Here is a 23,748-nt window from a genome sequence, read left to right on the forward strand (position 1 = left end):
CTCTGCAAATTGGTCAGCAAAAACTTAAAATGAAAGATGCTCCCTTGAAAACAAGAAGATTACAGGGTTAAAGGTTTACACATCAATGTAAAAATTATACCATTTTTTTTTAAAAAACCAAACAAATCCCACATAAGCAAGATGGTTTTGAAGCTTATTATTTATAGGAGTTAAAACAAACGGAAAAGACATTCCGCGCCTCAAGCAGTGGCCTTTTAAAAGGAAGAAAATCAAATTTATTAGGCTTTTGGTCTTTTGAAATTGAATTACAACATTGTTCCTCAATGCTGTTATAAGTGGAAAAAAACACAACTGACCTTTTGATATATTGTGATTGTGGCATGAAAAATAATCCATCAGGTAAAGAGGCAAGGAGCTACTCTCTTTCTTTCTCTTATTTTTCTAACTTTTGTTTTTCCTATATTTTATATGTTATAGTAGTGCTTAATAACATTTATGGGGAAAAAAGAACAGAGTAGGAGACAGATAAATCCCAATGTAAGACCTTAATAAAAGAGTGGAAAAGGCACTTGGCTTGCTTCACAGGAAGAATTACAGTGAGGGAACAATGCAGGTTGTCTAGTTAAGGCAAATAAACTGATGTTTAAACAACACTTGCCTGAAAATTACAAATAAAACAGTAGAATTTAGCAAGATTCTGACCTTAGCAAAAAAAAAAAAACAGATGCACCTCAACCATTAAGTTACTCTATTTTGGTGGAGACCTGCAAAGATGATGCTCAAGGAAGTCAAGATGGACATGACAATCAAACAGTCAAAGTCTTACCCCATGTTAGTTTGCATCAGAATGCATTGTGGTTTGAATCACAGGCTTGTGGCCTCTACCTTGATTTTTCTGATCCCTTGTCCTAAATACACCCCTATGTACTTCTAACCAGCATAGCTTTGACTCAGGAGTGAAATGCTACCTATTCGGGCCAGTTCACCGGTAGTAAAAGATGCTTAACAAAGTTTAAAAAAAAGTTATGATGATCAGCTGTGCTGTGTGATGGTAGGAACTTTTTTAAAACTTTTTTTAAGCATTTGGGGTCCGTTTTTATTCCCATGAGGCTTCCCTGAGGCCTGCTAGGCCAAAAACGGGGGGTGGGATGGGTGCTGCGAAAGGAAGGAAGGAAGGAAGGAAGGAAGGAAGGAAGGAAGGAAGGAAGGAAGGAAGGAAGGAAGGAAGGAAGGAAGGAAGGAGAAGGACCACAAACCTGGCACTAGATGTAGCCTCAGAGGATAACTTGAAAGAGCACAGCAAACTAGGGTTGGAAGGAACATGGAGGTCATCTAGTCCAACCCACTGCTCCAGCAGGACATGGGAGCCATCTTTTACCTTTTGTACTTCATTCTACTGTGGGAAAATGGGAGGGGGGATTATACTGTGTGTGGGTGCTCTGTAGCCATAACAACATTCTTCCTCAGAAAGTCAAGGTCATCTGGCCCTTCAGCTGCGATGAGGTGACTGGGAGGCATCTCCTGTTGGGACGGTGCCTGATTGGGCCATGTGACGGACATGTGGGTGCTGGGCAGGGGCTTGGACTTTGACTTGGGTGGGAAAAACCTGGAAGTTTTCAGATTCAGGTTCTCCCAGATGTGCCAATGTGACATCTCTAATAAAATGGAACTTTGAGGAAGCTGAAGCCTCGGAGTCTTCTTTCGTTGGGGGTGTTACCCGGAATCCTGACATTGTCAATATGAACCGGCTCTGGGACTAACCTGAATCCAGAACCTACTTATTAGGTCCATAGGTTGAGTGGTCCATAACCCTGGACCACTCAAGTTTGGGAAGGGGGGTGGGAGAGGCAGAGATTCCACAATGGCTTCACTGCCCTCTTTAATGGCTGCATTTGCCCATTTTACAGGAGGCAAAACAAATAAGCTGTGTTAATATAAATTTGCATTTCACAAAAGGGAGAAAGACAAATGACAATACCTGGCCTGCCCAGTGTAGCACTTGAATGAACTGCAAGATACATGCAAAGTTAATGGCTATCTTAAAAGACAAAAATCAAAAACAGAGAGAGCAGTCTGTTAAAAAGAGCTTTTGCTTATACATGTGCAACGCCAGTTTTTTTTTTTTTCAAGCGAGTCTTTTAGCTACGTCGCTGTAGGCGATTTCAATCTCTTTCTCTCCAGGACAAGTGTTGGTGAATTCATCACGGCTGTAGGCGTTCTTCAGGTATCTCCAGACACCCGTCAGGGACTTGGGAATATCAAAGTTGCGATACTTTTTGGCCACAATCTAGGAGCAAAGAAAGAACTGGGTCTCAATAAAGTGTTTGGGAGAAACTTGAGGCCTAAATCAGGGGTGTCAAACTCGATTTCATTGAGGGCTGCATCAGGGTTTTGTTTGACCTTGGGGGGCGTGGCATGGCCAGGATGGGCATAGCCAGCTCAACATCACTTGTGTCGGGAGCACCTGTGGTGGCCTGAGCGCTCTGCCAGCGAAAATAGTCTCCCGAGTTCCGTTTTCAGCTGAGACAGCCTCATGCAACCCTCTGCCAGAGAAAATAGACTCCCGAGCTCCGTTTTCGGCTGCGACAGCTCCTGCAACCCTCTGCCAGCAAAAAAAATGGAGCTCCTGAGCTCTGTTTTCGGCTGCGACAGCCTCTTGCAGCCCTCTGCCAGCAAAAATAGGCTCCCAAGCTCCGTTTTCAGCTACAACAGCCTCCTGCAACTCTCTGCCAGCAAAAATGGAGCTCCTGGGCTCTGTTTTTGCTGACAGAGGCACCATGGGCCGGTCCTTCGCTGTTTCCAGAGCAGCCCCCCGACTCAAATCTAAGTACCCTGTGGGACGGATCTGGCCCCCGGGCCTTAAGTTTGACACTCCTGGTCTAAATGGAGCTTCTCTGAGAACCACCAAAACAGCATTTAATTCACTGGATTTCCTGCAGAAAGCCTCCAAATAACCCACCGATGCACACTTTAGCAACTTTAAGATGCGTGAACTTCAACGCCCAGAAATTCCCCAGCCAGGGAACCTAAAGTTACTAAGTTTGAAAAAAAAATGCTGATTTAAATAAATATGAGGCTAACTGTTTCTGGAACCTCTTTTAACTTTCAACTGATTCAGTGTTCATCCAGAAAATTCTAACTTAGCCATAACACAAGGGTTTCAGAAAAAAACAAGAGTTTAAACTGGTTTTCAGTTTCATGGATTTAGCGGAAACTGTAGCATGAAATCCCAAGGGCGTTTTTCAAAAGGAAACTGGACTTCCTTGGTTATTTTCCTTGAAAACTTTCTCTTTCTCATCCCAGAAGGTTCTTCATTTCAGAACTGAAGAAGCCTCTAGGAGGAGAAGGAAAACAACCAAGAAAGCTGTCTTTTGCCTCAACCATGACTTGGATGATTGAAAACCTCGATAGACATTTAAGCTAGCGTTAAATCGGCATGTAGGCTTGTTTCAGTTCTCGGGTCAAATTCCACCTTACTTTGACGATGTGCAGCTTGGGTAACAAGTTGCAGTCTGCTAGTGTCATCTCATTCCCATCCAGAAATTTGCGCGTAGAGGCAAGGATGTCTTCCATGCTGTTCTCGTCAATCTCATCAGGGAGGGGACTGATTAAGTACTCATCCAGCTTCTGTAGAGTTTTCAAAAGACCCCTCTCTAAGGCTGTAGGAAGAAAGGCAACAGGGGAAGGGGAAAACAATAGTGAAGAATTTTAGGGCATCCCTCTGACATCTCTCTAAAACAGTGTTTTTCAACCTTGGCAGCTTTAAGAGGTGTGGACTTCAATTCCCAAAATTCCCCAGCTGATAAGGTAGCCAATGGATGGAGTAGTAGCCTCCTGGGAAGAGTTCAGAGTAATTTTAATGACGTCTACTGCCTTCTACCCTGCTTCCTCAAAAATAAGACCTGCCAGATGATAAGCTCAATCGGGCTTTTGAGCGCATGCGCTAAAATAAGCCCTCCCTCCAAAATAAGCCCTTCCCTAAAATATTTAACCACATGCACAGCCAGTACCCACCATTTCTTGGGGAACAGAAAGGGGGAAACATGCCCCATGCACCCCACATGTATCTGTCATCCACGTGGAATGGCCTCACGGAAGCCACTCCCACAAACCCTAGCTCCCGCGCCCCTTCTCTTAGTGGCAGCCACAAAAAGAGCAACAGGCCCAGCAGCGCTAGGGCTGGCAAGAATGTGCCAGAAACAGAGACAGAACTTCTGGCCCTTTTGGATCAGCTGATCCCCGGGCCGAGGTTAAGGGGCCTCCTGAACCTCAGAAATAATAAGACCTCTCTGAAAATAAGGCCAAGCGCTTATTTCGGGGGTCAAAGGAAAAGAAGACCCTGTCTTATTTTCAGGAAGACACGGTACCACGGTAAGTAGTCCTTGACTTACAACCGTTCATTTAGTGGCCATTCAAAATTACAACTGTACTGAAAAAAGTGACTTATGAGCAGTTTTCACACTTATGACCACTGTAGCAACCCCATGGTCATGTGATTTACATTTGGATGCTTGACCACTGATTCATATTTATGACGGTTGCAGTGTCCTATAATAATGTGATCCCCGTTTGTTACCTACTAACAAGCCAAGCCAATAGGAAGACAGATTCACTTAACAGCCATGTTACTAATTTAACAACTGCAGCGATTCACTTAACAAAATGTAGTGAGAAAAGTTGTAAAATAGGGCAAATTTCTCGACATAAATATTGGGCTCAATTGTGGTCATAAGTTGAGGACTACCTGTATTGGGCTGTTTCTTCTGACATTTATTTCAATTATTGCTTTTGGTATTTTTGTTTACTTTCATTCATTCATTGGATTTTCATACCGCTCATCTCACTAAAACAGGTAGTCCTCGACTTACAACAGTTCCTTTAGTGACCTTTTGGAGTTACAACAGAACTGAAAAAGTGACTTGTGACAGTTTTTTCACTTATGACTCTTGCCCACGGCCGCAAGTTCAAAATTCAGACTCTTGGCAACTGATTCATTGCAAAGTAATCATGCGATCCCCTTTTGCACCCTTCTGTCAACCGAAATCAATGGAGAAGCCAGATTCACTTTACAACTGTGTTACTAACTTAACAAACTGCAGTGATTCACTTAACAACTGTGGCAAGAAAGGCCATAAAAGGTGAGGCTGTTTAGTCCAGTTGCTTGTGGGTTGTTGTTGTTTTTTTTGCCAAAATCTCCATCACTGCTCTGGCTTGGTTCCTTCAGAACACCACCAGAGGGCGATCTTGTTCAACCCAACTTGGCTTCTTGCAGAAACCTGGGCTAAAAACAGAGGTTCCTTCTCTCCTTTCAAATAGAAATGAAAGATCTGGAGACTTGTTTAGGTAAGCCTGCAGTTACAGGTGTCTCCAAAGTGTCTCCAAAAATTCCCAGTTGCCACACTCCCTTTTTCGATTTTTGTTTGGATAAGTTTTGGGGAGCAGAGCACACTTTGTTGATTCTCTAGAGCAAATGAGGTCTCTCTAATTTTAAGAATTTATGTCCCTCCTGTAGGAAGTTAGCACCTATGCCTCCCATAGGAAAATGAGATATTTTAGGAAATATTAAAAGGGCAGAATATTTCCCCCAAAAGGGAGGCAGAAACTCAGCCCCCACCACCTTTGTCAATGGGCCATTAAGACCTGGGCCAGTAAATGGGAAAGACTTTGGACACTCAATCGGAAATTAACAATGGCCACGCCCTACAAGGAAAATCTGTACAAGATGTTTTACAGGTGGCATCTTCCCCCAGCATGGCTCTCTAAAATGTTTTAAAAGTTGGCCCCAAATTGTTGGAAGTGCAAAAAACCTCCCGGCACCTTTTCCCATATGTGGTGGATAGGCATTGAGGCCAAAAGATATTGGAGAATGGTATAACAATGGCTGGAACAAAGGGTGGGAGATCAAATTCTGTTCAAACCAGAAATTTTCCTTCTAGGTATAATTCCAGAAGGGTATAAGAAGGATGTGCTTTATTTAAATATGAGCTAACCGTGTGCAGCAGCTGCTAAAAAAGCCAACACAGTTTTAGGCTGCATAAACAGAGGGACAGCCATTTGACTGAAATGGTATAGCAGGAAGTTGGACTAGAATACCGCAAAGCTCCCTTCCAACTCTGTTATTGTGTTAAAAAGTGCAGAGAAGAGCAAGAAAGATGATTAGGGGACTGGAGACTAAAACATATAAACAATGATTGCTGGAACTGGGTATGTCTAGGCTTATGAAAAGAAGGACACGATAGCAGTGCTCCAATATCTCAGGGGTTGCCACAGAAAAGAGGGATTCAAACTATTCTCCAAAGCACCTGAGGGTAGGACAAGAAGCAATGGGTGGAAATTAATCAAGGAGAGAAGCAACCTAGAACTAAGGAGAAATTTCCTGACCATTAGAACAATTAATGGGTGGAACAATTTGCCTCTAGAAGTTGTGAATGCCCCAACAGTGGAAGTTTTTAAGAAGAGATTGGACAACCATTTTTCTGACGTGGTGTAGGGCTTCCTGCCTGAGCAGAGGGTTGGACTAGAAGACCTCCAAGGTCCCTTCCAACTCTGTGATTCTATTCTATTCTATTCTAAAGTTGTGCAACACCCAAAAACAGGCAGGATCTTGAAATGTCATCTTAATTGTTGTTGCCATTTTAGAAGACACCCATTGAAAGTAGAGGTTAACTTCTTTCTGCCCCTTGCTTATTCTCTGCTAACAGAAGCATCCCTACTTCAGGTGCTTCCTTCGTGCCCTGTTGCAAAGATGCATCTGGAAGGACTTGAGGTGAAGTGAACAGACTGGTGAGTCAGAACAGGAAATAATCCATCACTTCGCTGCTCCTGACACTATTCTGCTGCAATAGAGGCCAGCAGGATTCATTACATGCCTCTGTGCAACATGCAGCTTGCCCGGTGCTGGTTAGGGGTGTTGAAGTCTAATATATTTCAGTATCATTCATTTGGGGAAAACTCTTTTTAAAAACCTACTTTCTTAGGACAGGGGAAGAATTAGACTACAGGTATCCTTCTTCTTCACCTATGACTTATTGAGCCCAAAATTTCTGTTACTAAGCGAGATGGTTGTTGAATGAGGTTTGCTCCTCCCCAGTTTTATGACTTTCCTTGTCATAGTTGTCAAGTGAATCACTGTAGTTGTTAAATTAGTAACAGCATTGTTAAGTGAATCTTAAGTTGAGTTTATTATTAGACTTATATTATTAGACTTGAATCTTAAGTGCTTGTCAGAAGGTTGCAAAAGGGGATCACATAACCCCAGGACATTGTAACAACAATGATAATTATGAATCCGTTTCCAAGCATCTGAATTTTGATCATGTAACCGTGGGGGAGGATGCTTCAACAGTTAAGTGTGAAAAACGGTGTGTCACTTTTCTCAGTGCTGTTGTAACATTGAACGGTCATTAAGTGAACTGTTGTAAGCCAAGGACTACGTGTATGTTTACCGAGAAAAAAGCTTCCTTCTATACTGCACGAGTGAAAAAGAAGACTGAAAATATCTACAGACCCCTCACATCCTGGACATTAATTGTTTCAACTCTTACCCTCAAAACGACACTAAAGGGCACTGCACACCAGAACAACTAGACACAAGGACAGTTCCCCCCCCCATGCCATCACTCTGCTGAACAAATAATTCCCACAACACTGTCAAACTATTTACTAAGTGTGTGTTACTATTAATCTTCTCATCTTTCCTATCACTCATCTCCTCCCACGTATGACTGCGTGACTGTAACTTTGTTGCTTGTATCCTTACTATTTATATTGATGGTTTCCTAGTATGATTTGATTGCTTATTTGTACCCTATGACTATCATTAAATGTTGTATCTTTTTATTCTTGATGAATACATTTTATCCTCCTTATAGACACTGAGAGCATCTGCACCAAAGACAAATTCCTGGTGTGTCCAATCACACTTGGCCAATAAAGAATTCTATTCTATTCTTCTTCCCATTTTTATTCTATTCCTATTCTATTCTTCATTCCATATTCTATTCTATTCCTATTCTAGTCTATACTATTCTCATTTTCTTTTCTATTCTATTCCTATTCTATTCCATTCTTCATTCCATATTCTATTCTTCTTCTCATTTTCTATTCTATTCATATTCTATTCTATTCTTCTTCCCATTTTCTATTCTATTCCTATTCCATTCTTCTTTCCATATTCTATTCTATACTATTCTTCTTCTCATTTTCTATTCTATTCTATTCCATTCTTCTTTCCATATTCTATTCTATTCTATTCTATTCTATTCTATTCTTGCTCTACTCTACTCTATTCTAATTGGAGCAAGCAGCCCTAATGCAACATAGCAATCAAAGGAGAAACCCAGCATGAATTTCCTACCTTCATTGGCTTCAGGTCTGGAATTCTTGATAAAAGCTGAAAATTTAGCAAAGATGTCCATTCCAGCAGTATTTGATTCTGGGTGTTTTGCTGAAAGCTTTAGATATCTGAAAGAGATTAAGTGACAGCATGAGCTAGGATACAGGATTAGGCCTCTCAATTTATTCCTTGTAACATTCATTATTAGTAACATCCTTTTCAATACCGATCTGTGACACTCCAACATTTGAATCTCAATTTTCTGACCCAGGCTTCCCAAGAGCACGAAGCAAACTCCTGGTCCCACAAAAAAACCCTTTTATTAATTTACTGTGAATTCTGCTCACTCACATCCAGCAAAGTTTTTCAAGGAAGGATTTACAGTCACAGACCTTATCGGGCTTGGAAATCTGACAGGCCGATATCTGCAAAACTTGGCAAGGAGCCTTTGAGAGTCAGGAACCAATTAAGTGAACTAATTGTCTCCTGCAAACTCCCCTTTCGCTCTTCCTTTACTTGCTCTGGGAGGGGCCATTCACTGTCCCCCTGTGGCCTTCCTCCCCTATTCTTTAGCTGTTCCCTTCTTCTGGCAACTCTGTGCATGCGCAAACTGGGAACAGGCTCCAGCTGCTCTTCTGCCTCACTGATCTCTGACACTGATAACTGGCATACGGCTCTGGCCCTCTCTCTGCCTCCGACACAGAGCCCTCGTCAGAGCCTTCCCCAGACTCCAGGACTGGTCCATGTTCCTCCCCAACCTCCTCACTCTCCGAATCTGCTGCCAGCTCTGCTGGCCACTGGCGGGCCACAACACTTGATTTTGATCCAATATCCACTTAAGAAGTCCTTAAAATGATCCTTAGGATTGAAATATCCAGCATACAGGTAGTCCTCAACTTACCACAACTCATTTAGTGACTCTTCAAAGTTACAACCGCACTGAAAAAAGGAACTTATCACCATTTTCCACTCTTAAGACTGCTGCAGCATCCCCATGGTCACACGATCAAAATTTGAATGCTTGGCAGCTGGCTTGTATTGGTGACGGTTGCAGTATCCTGTGGTCATGTGACCCCCCCCCTTCTGCGACCTTCTGACAAGCAACGTCAATGGGGAAGCCAGATTCATTTAGCAGCCATGCTCCTAACTTAACAACAGCAGAGATTCACTCAACCGCTGTGGCAAGAAAGACGGTTAAATGGGGCAAAACCTATTTAACAACCGTCTTGCTTAGCAACAGAAAGTTTTGGGCACCGTTGCGGTCGTAAGTCGAGGACTACCAGTACTCCAGTTCTGTATGAAAAGGCCATTTGAATTGTAACGGCTCTTTGCAGACTCAGCTCAAATTTGGCCACAGCCTAAAAGTGTGGAGGGCAGTAAGATTGTGAAATGAAATTTATTCAATACTAGTCAATAACCTGGCATTCATATATAAGGGGAAAATGTCAGGACCAAACATAATTTCTAAATGTTGGATTTGCCCCCTTCCCAGAGGGAGCCTCCTTCTGGAGTACTGTGAAGCCGTTACCATGGCAACTCCACTGCGCTGCACAGTAGAAGCCATTTTATGGGAGTACAGTAGAAGGCATTTTAAGGCACAACAGGCTGTATGTTAACAGAATACACACTCCGAGAGGTGTTAGGGATGTCTCCCCCCCACACACACAGCGTTTTGCTCCAGAGGGTAAGTCATCTGTATACCAAGCTTGGTTGAAATTGCTCGAGGAGTTCCAGAATTATGCTGGAACACACACACACACACACACATATGTATGTATGTGTGTGTATGTGTATGTATATATGTATATGTATATGTGTGTATGTGTATGTGTGTGTATGTATGTGTATATATATATATATGTATATGTATATGTGTGTATGTGTGTGTATGTATGTGTATATGTATGTATATATATATATATATACACACACACACACACACATATATATGTGTGTGTGTGTGTGTGTGTTTATTTGTGCTGATAAATAAATAAAGGAAGACTAGTATAGATCTATTTCAAGCTATTTAGCTCTCATCAGCTAGCCATATCCTTACTGGGATTTGAACCTGTCCTAAGGATATGGCTAGCTGATGAGAGCTAAATAGCTTGAAATAGATCTATACTAGTCTTCCTTTATTTATTTATCAGCACAAATAAAAAACACAAATATAACAAAGGCAACTAAAAATATTGGGTTTCTGTCGTGATGGACTCTTGTGACGAGCCGATTGACAGATGATGGAAACAGTTAGCTTCCTCCCATAATTGGGGCTTACCAGGGGTTGTGACACTAAATATATATATATATATATATATATATATATATATATATATATATATATATATATATATATATATATATATACACACACACATACATACACACACACACACACACACACACACACATATATATATGGGGGCAGGGGAGGAAGAGACGGTTGATCGTGCAAACATTTGGGTCCCAGAGGCCCTAAAATACTCAGTAAATCCCAACAGCAGCTCACAGGTGTGAGGATGCTAGTCTGAAAATCATTGTTATGCTTGCTTTGTTCCACAGCTCTTACCCACAGGAAATTCTTCCAGATGTTGCCTGAATCTCCTTTCTATTCATTTGCAGCCCCCGGTCTTTGTCGGAGTCTGACTTTCAATGATGAATAGATCCTACAGCAACCTCTTGCAACCGAGAAATTTTTAGATAGAGCACTACCTTTTTTTCTTTTTTATCCCACCTTTATTATTTTTAAATAACTCAAGGTGGCAAGCATAGCCACTACTCCTTACTCCTTCTCATGTTCCCCAAAACAACCCTGTGAAGTAAGGTGAAGTTGACTGAGAAAGAGTAGCTGGCCCAAAGTCAGCTTTCATGCTTAAGAGAGGACCAGAACTCACCATCTCCTGGTGCCCCTCATCAACCAAACTGGTTCTCTATAACAGTGATGGTGAACCTTTTTGGCACGTTGCATGGAAATGCGCAGGCTGGTTTTCGGCACTGCCACATGTGCTAAGGGATCGCACTCCGGAAAAGCCAAACTTCTGGGTCCTAACACGCATGCACACCCAACAATCAGCTGGCCGGCACAGCTCCGCACACCGGTTTTTGCCACTGCTGCGTGCGAGAAGGACAGCTGACTGTTGCGAGCGCATGCATGCCAGAAACCCAGAAGACAAACAGGCAAGGCTGTCCGTGCCGGGCGCCAGGCGTGCCACTTTGGGCACGCATGCCATAGCCTCACCATCACGGCTCTATAAGATGAGGTTCAGATCTTTTAATGGTTATTTGGTGAGCTTGGTGTTCAGCATCCCTTTTCTGGCTCTGTTCAAGTGTATCCATATCCCTGTCAATATCCCTGTCCAGAACTGAATATAATATTTCAAATCTAACCAGGACAAAGTCATGTGGAAACAGTGTTGTGTAAGACAGAGCTTTTGACTGAAAAGTCAAGTATATCCCAAAGTAGTTTTAAAAATAATGAGACAAAAACTGTCTATTTGGCAAAATAGAAGCCAGCTTAGAAACAGCTCTGCCTTTATCCCCAGCTCCAGTGGTATGGGAACAGTACTGGCACAGTATTTTCAGTGGTAAATTTCTGGTGTCTTCACCCCATTTTTTTTCCTGTCCTGAGAGACTGAATTATCATGCTTGGGGATGTTTAATAACCTGCAGTTAAGAGGACAGCAGTTATCATGCATCTCCTTTATTTTACTAATCACCTCCCCACTTGTAAGGAAGAGGAATTATGGATGGGACCCAGATGCTATGTGTTTTGTTTTGTTTTTCATCTTCCGGGTTGTCTTTATTTTAATGTATTTTAATGTAATTTCACCCATTTTTTAAAAAATAAAACAAAGATAAAAGATTAAAAACCAAGAAAAAGCAAGTGGTCAGGAAGAAAATAATAGATTAAAAAAGGGAGACGGGGAACTATATAGGTGATAAAAAGGAAAAAGTAAAAATTATGCAAAGAAACAAAAATGTGATAAAAAGCCCATTTCCAATTTCTTTTGCAGAAATACCGTATTTTTCGGAGTATAAGCCGCTCCTGCACATAAGACACACCTTAGTTTTGGGGAGGAAAATAAGGGGGGGAAATCTGCCTCTGCCTCCCAACATTCATCAGTATTCATCTGGCTGGCGCCCTTAGGAAACAGCCTGGTCAGCTTCAGCATATTAGCCTGATTCAGCACGAGCACTTTGAGAAGCTGCCTGTCAGCCTCGACTTTCCTTGCTTGCTATCGGCTGCCATAGAAACGGGAAGGGGAGGGGGCTTGAGATATTTGGGAGGAGGAGTTACTGGTGCTGGAGGAGTTATGAAGAAGGGAGTTTTGTTCTCACCATCTTCTGCGTATGCTGGTGGCCGGTGTTTGGACTTGGTCAAGGCCAACCGTCTCACATACCAACTTATACAATAATACAATACCAGAGTTGGAAGGGACCTTGGAGGTCTTCTAGTCCAACCCCCTGCCTAGGCAGGAAACCCTATACCATTTCAGACAAATGGCTATCCAACATCTTTTTAAAGACTTCCAGTGTTGGGGCATTCACAACTACTGGAGGCAAGCTGTTCCACTGATTAATTGTTCTAACTGTCAGGAAATTTCTCCTCAGTTCTAAATTGCTTCTCTCCTTGATTAATTTCCACCCATTCCTTCTTGTTCTACCCTCAGGTGCTTTGGAGAATAGTTTGACTCCCTCTTCTTTGTGGCAACCCCTGAGATATTGGAACACTGCTATCATGTCTCCCCTAGTCCTTCTTTTCATTAAACTAGACATACCCAGTTCCTGCAACGGTTCTTCATATGTTTTAGTCTCCAGTCCCCTAATAATCTTTGTTGTTCTTCTCTGCACTCTTTCTAGAGTCTCCACATCTTTTCTACATTGTGGCAACCAAAACTGAATGCAGGATTCCAAGTGTGGCCTTACCAAGGCATTATAAAGTGGTATTAATACTTTTATAACTTGATGAGGCTTTTTGAAGATACACCCCACATGACACCTCTGGGAGTTGCAGATTGGACGTTGGGTTGGGGAATTGGGGGGAGGGTGCTGGATAAACGTTTGATATGTACATGTTCGTGCCTTTTTGGCTCAGATTTGTTTTCCTTTTCGCTACTTTCAATTCATATCTGGTAAAAGTACTTTTGTCTCTATTCAAATGGAGTTGAGGTTTTTCTTTCTTGGATATTGAAGGAGGCAGGCCTGATACTGCCTTGGCAAAGAGACGCTCCTTTGCAAATGGAGCTTTTGGAGGTGGAGGTTTTGGAGCAGTGGTGGGTTGCTAACTGGTTTACTGCCAGTTTGCTGGTGCTCGTGCAATGCTTTTACGCATGCACAGAAGCGTCTGAGCAGGTGGGCAGAGCCTCCCACCGCCACCGAACCAGGAGCAACCCACCTCTGTTTTGGAGCTTTTGGAGGCTGTTTGAGAGGCTCTCCAATTGAAAGGACATGCGGACGCCGAAGCAGTGGTGGGTTCCTACTGGTTCGGACCAGTTCAGCCAAACCGGTAGTGGTATGGCAGCCTTGGTTGTTGGAACCGGCAGCGACTCAGGCCTGCCATGCCCGTGAACTGGTTCTCCGGGAGGCGCCCTAGGCGCCGCCATCTTGTATTTCAGTCATGCGCATGCACAGAAAACTTTTAATTGCACTGTGCATGTACATGCAGCATGTATCAAGCACGTGCATGAGCGCACATGAATGAACCGGCTGTACTGCCTGCTGGAACCCACTCCTGGCTGAAAGGGGGGCTGGCTGCTGGGCGGGGCTACATTTGGTGTATAAAACACACCCAAATTTTCACCCTCTTTTAGGGGGGGAAAAGTGTGTCTTATACTCCAAAAAATATGGTATGTAGTGATGGTCGGTAAGTATGAGGACTGGTTGTAAGTCCCTTTTCATAAAGAGGAGTCCCTTGCCAAAATTTGGATCATGCGACTGTGGGGCTACTGCAACGGTCGTTAAGTGTGAGGACCAGTTGCAACTCACCTTTTTCACCGCAACTTCAAAAAGATCGCTAAGTTGCAAGTTGCAGATGAGCTATGCTTGCAGCGTGCAGTGCAAACGGCTACGGGTTCAGTGAGCCAAGCCACACTTTTGAGAACTGGCGAGAGGAATGATGGAAAATGAGCGCATGAAACCCTCTCACCCTTCCCTTCTACCCAACCCTCTCAATGGTACCTACTTGGGTGGGCAGAGGACTTCTTCGAGGAACTCTTCAATCTTGTTCACATCAGTTTTCACTTCGTTATTAAAGGTGATGAAAGGCGGGTGTGTCCCCGGAGCCAAGTTCTGAAGGTCTGTAGGCTTCCTGAGACAGAGATTGGCATACATTAAAAACCGTTCAAGGAATTCCCCCAAATCGTAGCTCACATTGTCATCGGCAACGTAACATGCCCAAGGACCCTGGGAATCATTACTGTTGGAAGACTGCAGGGGTGGGTTTTCCCCCAGGCCTTTCCTTACCCAAACTAGGAAACATCATGAGTGCACTGAGGATGCTACCTAGTTTGGCTAATGAAAACATCTGCAAGAAAACCACCCCAACTTAGAGAGCACCAAGGATTCCTCGTTCGCCATTCCTTTCTCACCTGTTTTGCATGCGTTGGGAGAAAAGCTCAGGGATGAAATACAAACAGATTCAGTATTAAAAGGAAAAAAAAACACACTATCCCATCAAGGCTGGAAAAACAACCTTCTTTGATAAAAATCAAAGAAAGGAAATAGCATTCTTCGGCATTTACTCTCATTTCAGTACAGATAGGTGAAGCCCTTTCGGTCTCCAAATAATATTTCCAAATAAGGCAAGGGTGGATGTGTAGGCTGTAAATCTCTTTGGAAAGTGACAGCAGTGGATCTGCAGGGGGGAAAGCAAGCCAATTCCCCCTCCCCCTCCGCCCCCAAATAGCTGCCTGCCTGTCATCAAGTCTGCTTCCTCTTGGAACAGGGCTGGCTTCACAAGTTCATATCAGAGGCTGTCACTGCTGCTATCACAAGACATTAGGTAAAGGTGCCCCACACACATAAGTGCTAGTCGTTCCCCACTCGTTCCCAATATATATATATATATATATATATATATATATATATATATATATATATATATATATATATATATATATATATATATATATATATACACACACACACACACATATATATATATATAAATCTGTGTGCGTGTTTGTGTGTGTGTGTGTGTGTGTTCCAGCGTAACTCTGGAATGACTTGAGCGATTTCAATCAAACTTGGCACACAGATGATTTACTCTCCGGAAACAAATACTGTGGGGGTAAGACACCCCTAACACCCCTGATAAAGGGTGTGTGTTCTGTTAAGATACAGCCTGTTGTGCCTTAAAATGGCTTCTACTGTACTGCCGTAAAATGACTTCTACCATACACTGCAGTGGACTTGCCATGGAGTACTCACAGTACTCCACAAGGGGGCTCCCTCTGGTAAGGGGGAAAATCCAACATTAGATATTACGTTTGGTCCAGACATTTTCCCCCTATAAATATGTATCCGGGCAACGGTGGTTATCAACTAATTAGAAATAAAATACCTGATGCCTTCCCCTCATTTAGATTTCAGAGTTATGGCCAGAATCCACTGGAGTTGGGTGGCCAATAAATTTAAATAAATGAACCAATACAAATTTCAAAATCCACTGGACTGACAGGCTGGGGCTGGCTAGCAAGAGTGAAAAACAGCTGGAAATCATCAGATTGCCTAACCCTAGCTTGAGAATTTCACTGAGTTAAAAGTTCCCAAATTTTAATATCGGTATCTGTGGTGGAGAGTCTCATGTTGAAATTCTGGATGCCTCCTAATTGTGAAGCATTCTGAAGAAAAGGTACAGCATGGGAGTTCCAAACAAACGCAAACGTTGAATGCTAAACATCAACATGCAACCTGGAGAGGGTGAAAGACCGCTCAGGTGTATATCATCCAAGGCAGGTGACTCATATTCCACCTTATCCCAAAGCCAATATTCCCTGCCTTAATGTTTACAGATCCCTTTCTCTCTTTCAACCCAAGACAATAGACTGCTTTGTAAACCTGTTGCAAACTCTGTAGGTGGTTTGAATGTCCCAATGGGTCGTTTTTTCCAAAATATGCTGAGAAATGTGAGTCACTTTCATGCCTGAAGCAGCTGAAGCTTCAATTACAACACTGCTGTGTACACCCACAATAATTACAGGAAATCACTGGAGTGGCTTTCCCCCTTTGGGTGGAAGGAGAATCCTTTTAAGAGCACGGCGAGATGGACAAAATGGTAAGGTGTACTTAAAAGGATTGTGAACACTGCATTTCGTTCTTTGAGTAGGCAAAATTAACTCTTTAACTTGTTGCCAAAAAAGTCATTTTGAAAGCAGAAAAAGGGAGAAAAGGGGGTGTGGCAGCCTAGTGGTTAAGATGTTGGGCTTGTCAACAGGAAGGTTAGCATTCAAGACCTAAGCAACATGTGATGGGGGTGAGCTCCCATTCTTGCTGCAGCTCCTGCAAACTAGCAGTTCGAAAGCATGCAAATGTGAGTAGATAAATAGGTACCATATCAATGGGAAGGTAACCTTGTTCTCAGCTTCTTGGTATATAATCATGCTGGCCACATGACCACGGAAGCAACTAGGAAACACAGATGAGCACCATCCCTAGAGCAGAGGTGGCGAACGAAGGCCCCTTTATGACTTGTGGACTTCAACTCCCAGAATTCCTGAGCCAGTATGGCTAGCTCAGGAATTCTGGGAGTTGAAGTCCACAAATCATAAAAAAGCCGTCATTTTCCATCCCTGCCCTAGAATCAGATATGACTGGTTAGAAAAAGCCTTTTTAAAGGGAGAAAGATGAATTCTGGCATCATTTTCTTTGGAAATTAAATCCAGTGACTAGAAGTGTCCCTTTATCTGTATCAAAAGTTACTGGATTCTATGTAAACTTCCTTTTTTCTCCTGGATTCTTGCAAGTTACTCTCATGTTAGTTGCATATTTCTATTAGTCCAAACACAAGAAATGAAATTCTAGCGTCTTCAGATATGCTGGACTGTGACTTCTCAACCAGCACAGTTAAACTATGGAAGTTGAGTTCAAATGGAAGACCCAAAGTTACACCAGAGTAGAGGAAACCTACTAGCCATGCTCCAGTTGTTCTGAACTAAAGCATCCTTGGGCAACAGAGCCCATGATGAGGGATGCTGGGAGCTGAAGTCCAGCATCATTGGCACTAGTTACCTCTCCCCGCTCTAGAAAAATCCAAGTTTATTGAGGCCAAAATAAAGGAAATACAGCACTTGTTCACTGACAGATTCTTTTCCAATGGGTCCTTGTTTTAAAGGAACAAAATGTATCAAGCAATAAAAAAGGGAAAAGCAAGGATCACTTTTCCAACTAAATCTTGGCTTAGTTATTGGATTAAAATTGAACTCAGCCAGAGAGCAAACGGGCCAGTTACAAATTCCAAGCTACAAAGTCATCATCGGTTTCTAGCTTAATACAAGAATTTTGGGCTATGCATAATTCCCAACTTTTTACCAATTATGTACAAGCACAGCAAGGACACTCCCTCAACGCTTACGAGAAAAAAATGGGGAACAGGCTGATAAGAGTTCCCACCTAGCTCAAGATGTTCAGGGAAAGGATTGGAGAGCCTTCCAGAAACAGGAAATAATCTTTAAGCTCGGGAATCCAGCCCAAACGAGTTGAAGACATTTGTACCAGCCTGCCTAAAGATGCTAATATGTCATTTTGGCAGAGACTTGGAAAGCCAAGCTCCACTCAATTACCAGCCAATTTTTTTTTTAAACAACCTTCCCTGCCTGGAAGGGATTTTTACTCACATTCTGCAAGAGCTACAGAATCCTCTCCATAAATCCCCCCCCCCGGCCTTCCCCACTCAGGGAAAATAGGGAAGAAAATAATAATATGCAAGTATATATTCAAAAGTAAGATACAAATGGGGTGGGGCACAATCAGGATAGATTTGAGAAGGAAAGGGATTAAGAAATGATATTCAACTATTTTTGGGCCTGCAGAAACACCACCCCTAGAAAATAAAAATTAAGAGCTGGAAGAGACACCTATCACAATAGAAAAAAGAAAGGAAGAGAGGAGGAAAGGAAGATAGAGGTGAGGAGAGAAAAGATCGATGGGAGAAGGAGAGAGGGCAGGAAGGAGAAGAGGAAGAGAGGAATAGGGGAGAGGAAGGGGAAGAAGGAAGGGAAAGGAGGGAGGAAGGAAGAAAGTCGAGAAGGGAGGGAGGGAGAAAAGAAAGGGAAAAGAAAATGGTGTCAAAACAGGCAATGAAGCAACCCAAATGATATATTATAACCCTGTAAATGGAATGACAAATGTATAAGAATGACGAATGTAAAAAAGAATAATAATTATGTGAATGTGTACCTATAATTGTATATGGAGAACAAAAAATAAAAAACTTTTCTGACACCCCCCCCCCCACCTCCTCAAAGGTGCAGCTGAATTGAGGAACGCCAGCAGAAACACAGAATGGATTCCTGTGTGGAAGGACTAGAACAGGGGTGTCAAACTCGAGGCCCGTGGGCTGGATCCCGTCTGCAGGACTGCCTGGAAACAGTGGAGAACCAGCCCGCAGTGCTTCTGCCACAAAAAACAGTCTCCCGAGCTCTGTTTTCAGCTGCCACAGCCTCCTGCAACCCTCTGCCAGTGAAAACGGAGCACCCTGGGCCTTGATTTTAACATCCCTGTTATAATGGGGCAACTCTTAATATGAACCATCCTTATTTGTCAGTTGCAGTTTTAATGCAAAGATTTTCCTAGCAATTTTTAAAAGAATAACGTTGGGTCTACTTTCGGAAGCCTCCCTCAATACTTCAATGAGTTTAGATCTCCTTAGTGAGCTACGATGCTAGAGTTCGCCTCAAACAAGGAATAGGTGAGACAATGCCCTCTGTGTGTGTGTCTTTGGGCACTAGCTTTGGGCACCAATGGTTGATGAGCGAACAAATGCGTGTTTCACTCTCTCTGAGGCTCCATGGAACATCAAAAAGCTTTAGCCTCACGTAAAATTGCGGAAGAGTATAAGCCTCCTGTATATCATTGAAAGCCTCTAGTAGAGGTTTCTCAACTTTGGCAATTTTAAAATGGGTGGACTCCAGCTCCCAGAATTCCCAGCCAATATGGCCTTCAACTCCTTTTGCAAAATGGCTGGGTAATTCTAGGAATGGATCCACCCATCTTAAAGTTGCCAAGGTTGAGAAACAACTGATTAGTCCAACCGGTTTGGTCAACGCAATCTACTATTACAGTGTCTTTCTGAACAGTTCTTTCGGTTAGAGCAGGGGTGTCAAACTCAAGGCCCAGGGCCTGCATCCAGCCCGCAGGGTGTTTAGATCTGGCCTCTTGGGATGCCCTGGAAAGAGCGAAGGAACAGCCCGTGGTGCCTCTGCCAGCGAAAACGGAGCTCGGGAGGGCCACAGGCAGCACTCCCTAGTTCCATTTTTACTGGCAGAAGGATGCAGGAGGCCATTGCAGCCGAAAGCGGAGCTCGGGAGCCTGTTTTTGCCGACAGAGCATGCAGGCCAGCAACAGAGCCCTCGACAGGAGTGACATTGAGCTGGCCATGCCCACCCCTGCCACATCCATCCTGGCCCCCAAGGTCAAACACAACCCTGATGCGGCCCCCCCCAGTATGACATCCCTGGACTAGAAGAACTCACTGGTCCTCAGGTCAAACATTCAGCATTTCTGAACCCCTCTGCTTGTCTTCCAGACAAGTCTTCCTTCCAAAGAAAACAACATTTTTGTAAGGGGTGTGCATAAGTCTCCAATGGAAATGGCCATGCCACATGCTCCAAACTTAGAACAAAACGCCACCCTCTATTCTTCTGTAGCCCAAGCTTGAAATGAAATGGGTGTTTCTCTCCAGGATGTTTAGAGCTTTTCAACACCACCCTATTGGTTAAAAAAAAATAACTTCCAAACCACAGAGACTCACAGAGCTCAATAATCCAAAAAGCAGTTTTTATTCATGCTGCCGCCGGCTGTGGCCGAGGGAGGGGGAGGATCAGGGCAGAGAGTATTTTCAACCACTGCTTCTTGTTAAAAAAAGAAGAAGCAAGAAACATCACACAAGCATGACATCTTCGTACCCTCTTGCGGCTTGTGAACTCCCAACATTTTGATGCGTGAAATGGAAAAGAATTTATGGCATATGGGGGCAGAGGCACATGAACTGGCACATCCTCCAAGTAGCTCAAAGCAGCATCTGTTAATCCTGTTTAGATTCCAAGAGCCTCCTGGTTAAATGAATTCAATGAAAAGAAACCAACTTAGGATCACAGGGCTGGAAGAGACCGTGAGGTCTTCTAGTCCAACACCCTACCCAAGGCCAGGGTCCTTCTACCAATATTGTCCTGGATAAATGGTTGTCCAATCTTTTCTTTGAAAAGCTCCAGTGATGGAGCACCCACAACTCTGAGAGGCAGGCTGCTCCATTGATGACTTCTTCTCGCTGTCAGGAAATTCTTCCTTATTTCCAAGTGGGATCAGCCCTCTGACAAATTTAACAGATTGACGGAGTTGGGAGGGACCTTGTAAGTCTTCTAGTACAACCCCGTGCCCACGCTTCCATCCATTACTTCTTGTCTTGCCTGCAGGTGCTAGGAAGAGGAGGTCAACCACTTCTTCTCTGGAACAGCCCCTCAAATCTTGGAAGATGGCTATCATGTCTCCCCAAAGCCTAATATCTTAGGGCATACATATCTAGTGCCCGTAATCATCCACCTTTGGCCTTGATGGCATAACTATGGCACGCATGCCATAGGTGGCATGTGGAGCCATATCAGCAGGCACAAGAGCAATTGCCCTAGCTCGGCTGATTTTCTGCTGGCCCGCCCACGCTGCCCTTTCCTTCCCAGGTGTCTCCACGTGATGCCAGGGAAGAACAGGACTTGTGCAGAGGCTCTGGCAGGGTGTTTTCAGCCTCCGGAGGTTTCAGGCCCCTTATCCTCTTTGTTGCTCTCCTTCTAGGGCCTCAATATAAGTATAATCTTTATTGTCATTGTACTTAAATACAACGAAATTGCCCTAAGGTTCTCTTTTTATATCTTTTTAGTATCGTGGTAGTATGTATGTGGTGGTCCAACCATGGAACTTTCTCTAAACAGACCTTGAAACATGGAACCGACAACGTCCCTCTGGTTCTTCTCTCCAAAGGTACTCAACACAAATTCACTTTTCAGAGCAGATGTCTCAACCTTACTATCAAGTAACTAAAGCTCCTGGGATTTTCCCCAGCTCTCCGAAAACTCTACCGTGTTTCCCCGAAAATATGACATGTCCTGATAATAAGGCCATGCCACATTTTTCAGGTGGGCAAAAATGTAAGCCCCCCTCCCCAAAAAATGGACAACCCCCCCATTCGGCCAGGCAGAGCGCCACTCACCGACCTAGCGGTATCCCAAAGGCGCCAAGCCACAGAAACAGGGTGGGGGGCAAAGGCTCGCGTTGCTTGGCGCCTTCAGGATACTGCTAGGTCAGTGAGTGGTGCTGTGCCCAACTGGAGAGGGGGGTTGCAGGGAGGTTGCTCTCTTGTGAGCGAGCTCTCAAAGAGCCGGGCACAGCCTCAGGGTCGAACGGCTGTGTTGCGCTGTGGCAGCAGCCGAGCAGCCGCCCAGCAAACCCCCTTTCCAACCGGGCACAGCGCCATTAACTGACCTAAGGGTATCGCCAAGCCACGTGAGCGGCTGTTCGGTGCCGTCCATCTCCCGTGGCTTGACACCTTTGGAAATGCCACTAGGTCAATGAATGGGGCTGTGCATGGCTGGAGAGGGGGGTTGCGCGAGCGGCTTTTCTGCTCCCCGCTCACATAACTCCCAGGTTCACGATGTCCTTGCCTAACTCTCCCTGCAGAGCCAGGGCATCTCCGCTGCATCCCCGCGGCATGGCTTTCTCTGTGGCTTCCAAAGCATGAAGGTAGGATGCTGAGTCTTCCAGCAGACTTCCGAGTCTGCCACTCTGGGAATATACTCTATGGTCATATGCTCTGGGAGTATGCTCTGCCGGCAGCCAGCCCACAACCATAGAGCGTACTTCCAGAGTGGCCACTGCCGGAAGACTCAGCTGTAGATCTCCGGAGTTTGGAAGCCGGAGAATAGTTTCTGCTCGGAGTGCCGCGGTGGCTGCGCCCTGGCCCTGCAGGGAGAGCTGGGCCAGATAATGGTGAGGCTGGGAGGCACACGAGCTGGGGGCGGAACAGGCACTCGCGCAACCTCCCTTTCCAGCCAGGCAGAGTGCCACGCACTGACCTAAGGGTGCACCAAGCCACGGGAGCTGGGGGGAGGGCAGAGCACCACGCAGCTTAGCGTCTTGGGATATCACTGGGTCAGTGAGTGGTTCTCTGCCCGTCTGGAAAGGGGGGTTGCCAGGTGGCTGCTCGTGAACGTGGTCACCTCATGGCTGGTGCATTGCGCTGCTGCAACAGTGCAACGTAGCCATTTGCCCCCGAGGCTGTGCCTGGCTCTTTGGGCACCCGCTTGCAAGAGAGCAGCCACCCAGCAACCCCAAAACAATAAGCCCCCCCACCCCGCTAATAAGTCCCAATCAATATTTTGGGGGTGAAAAAAAATAAGACCCTGTCCTATTTTCAGGGACACATGGTACATGAACACATAGCCAAAGGAAGATGTGCTTGGGGCAGAGGTTGCTTGGCTCTAAATAAGTTTTAGCAGCGACCCCGGCTATAAATACTAAATTAAAAAAACACACCATATTTTCCAGTTTCCAGTCTGAGAAAGAATTAGTAGTGCAAGATATGGGACATTTTAGCATGTGTTATTTACCTATAGCTAGTCCTCAACTTACAACAGTTCATTTAGTGACCAAAGTTACAACAGCAATGAAAAAAGTGTCTTACGAGCATTTTTCACTCTTACGACCGTTGCATTATCCCCATGGTTACTTGATCAAAATTCAGACCTTTGGCAATTGTCTCGTATTTATGACTGTCACAGCTTTTGGGGGGGGGTTCATGTGATCACCTTTTTTGATCTTCCGACAAGCCAAGTTCAACGGGGAAGCCAGATTCACTTAACAACAATGTTACTAACTTAATGACTGCAGGGATTCATTTAACAACTGTGGCAAGAAAGGTCGTAAAATGGGATAACACTCACTTAACAAATGTCTCGCTTAACAACAGAAATTTTGGACTCCAGTATTGTCAGGGCTACCTGCGTATCTTTCTCCCCATTAAAGGTTTGTATGAACAGACACCAAGACAAACAACCGGCTAGAAGGTTGGATGGCATTCTGGGTGTGTCTGTGTGCCGGCTGAGGAATTCTGTAAATTGAAGTCCACCCATCTTAAAGTTGCCAAGGTAGAGAAACATTGATCTATGCATTTTATCCTCTGGAAAAACTTAGGAGGTTTGCAGCACTACCGTCTTAGAGAAAGAAATAATAGGACTCAGCCAAGGAGA

At 44.1% G+C, this 23,748-nt stretch overlaps 1 protein-coding gene across 1 annotated transcript in view; it reads right to left on the reverse strand.

Annotated features, from left to right (window-relative positions):
* Nucleotides 1–2,060: 2,060 nt before the first annotated feature.
* The window catches only part of CLIC4 (chloride intracellular channel 4), a 64,609-nt gene continuing 42,921 nt past the window's right edge, over nucleotides 2,061–23,748 (reverse strand). The window contains exons 3-6 of the mRNA XM_032228644.1: nucleotides 14,478–14,603; nucleotides 8,318–8,424; nucleotides 3,439–3,620; nucleotides 2,061–2,248 (exon numbers count right to left, since the gene is read on the reverse strand). Coding sequence (XP_032084535.1) covers nucleotides 2,087–2,248; nucleotides 3,439–3,620; nucleotides 8,318–8,424; nucleotides 14,478–14,603 — 577 coding nt within the window. The 3' untranslated portion in view covers nucleotides 2,061–2,086. The remainder of the gene's footprint in view (nucleotides 2,249–3,438; nucleotides 3,621–8,317; nucleotides 8,425–14,477; nucleotides 14,604–23,748) is intronic.

Source organism: Thamnophis elegans, chromosome 12 (genome assembly GCF_009769535.1).
Source record: "Thamnophis elegans isolate rThaEle1 chromosome 12, rThaEle1.pri, whole genome shotgun sequence".
Classification (NCBI taxonomy): Eukaryota; Metazoa; Chordata; class Lepidosauria; order Squamata; family Colubridae; genus Thamnophis; species Thamnophis elegans.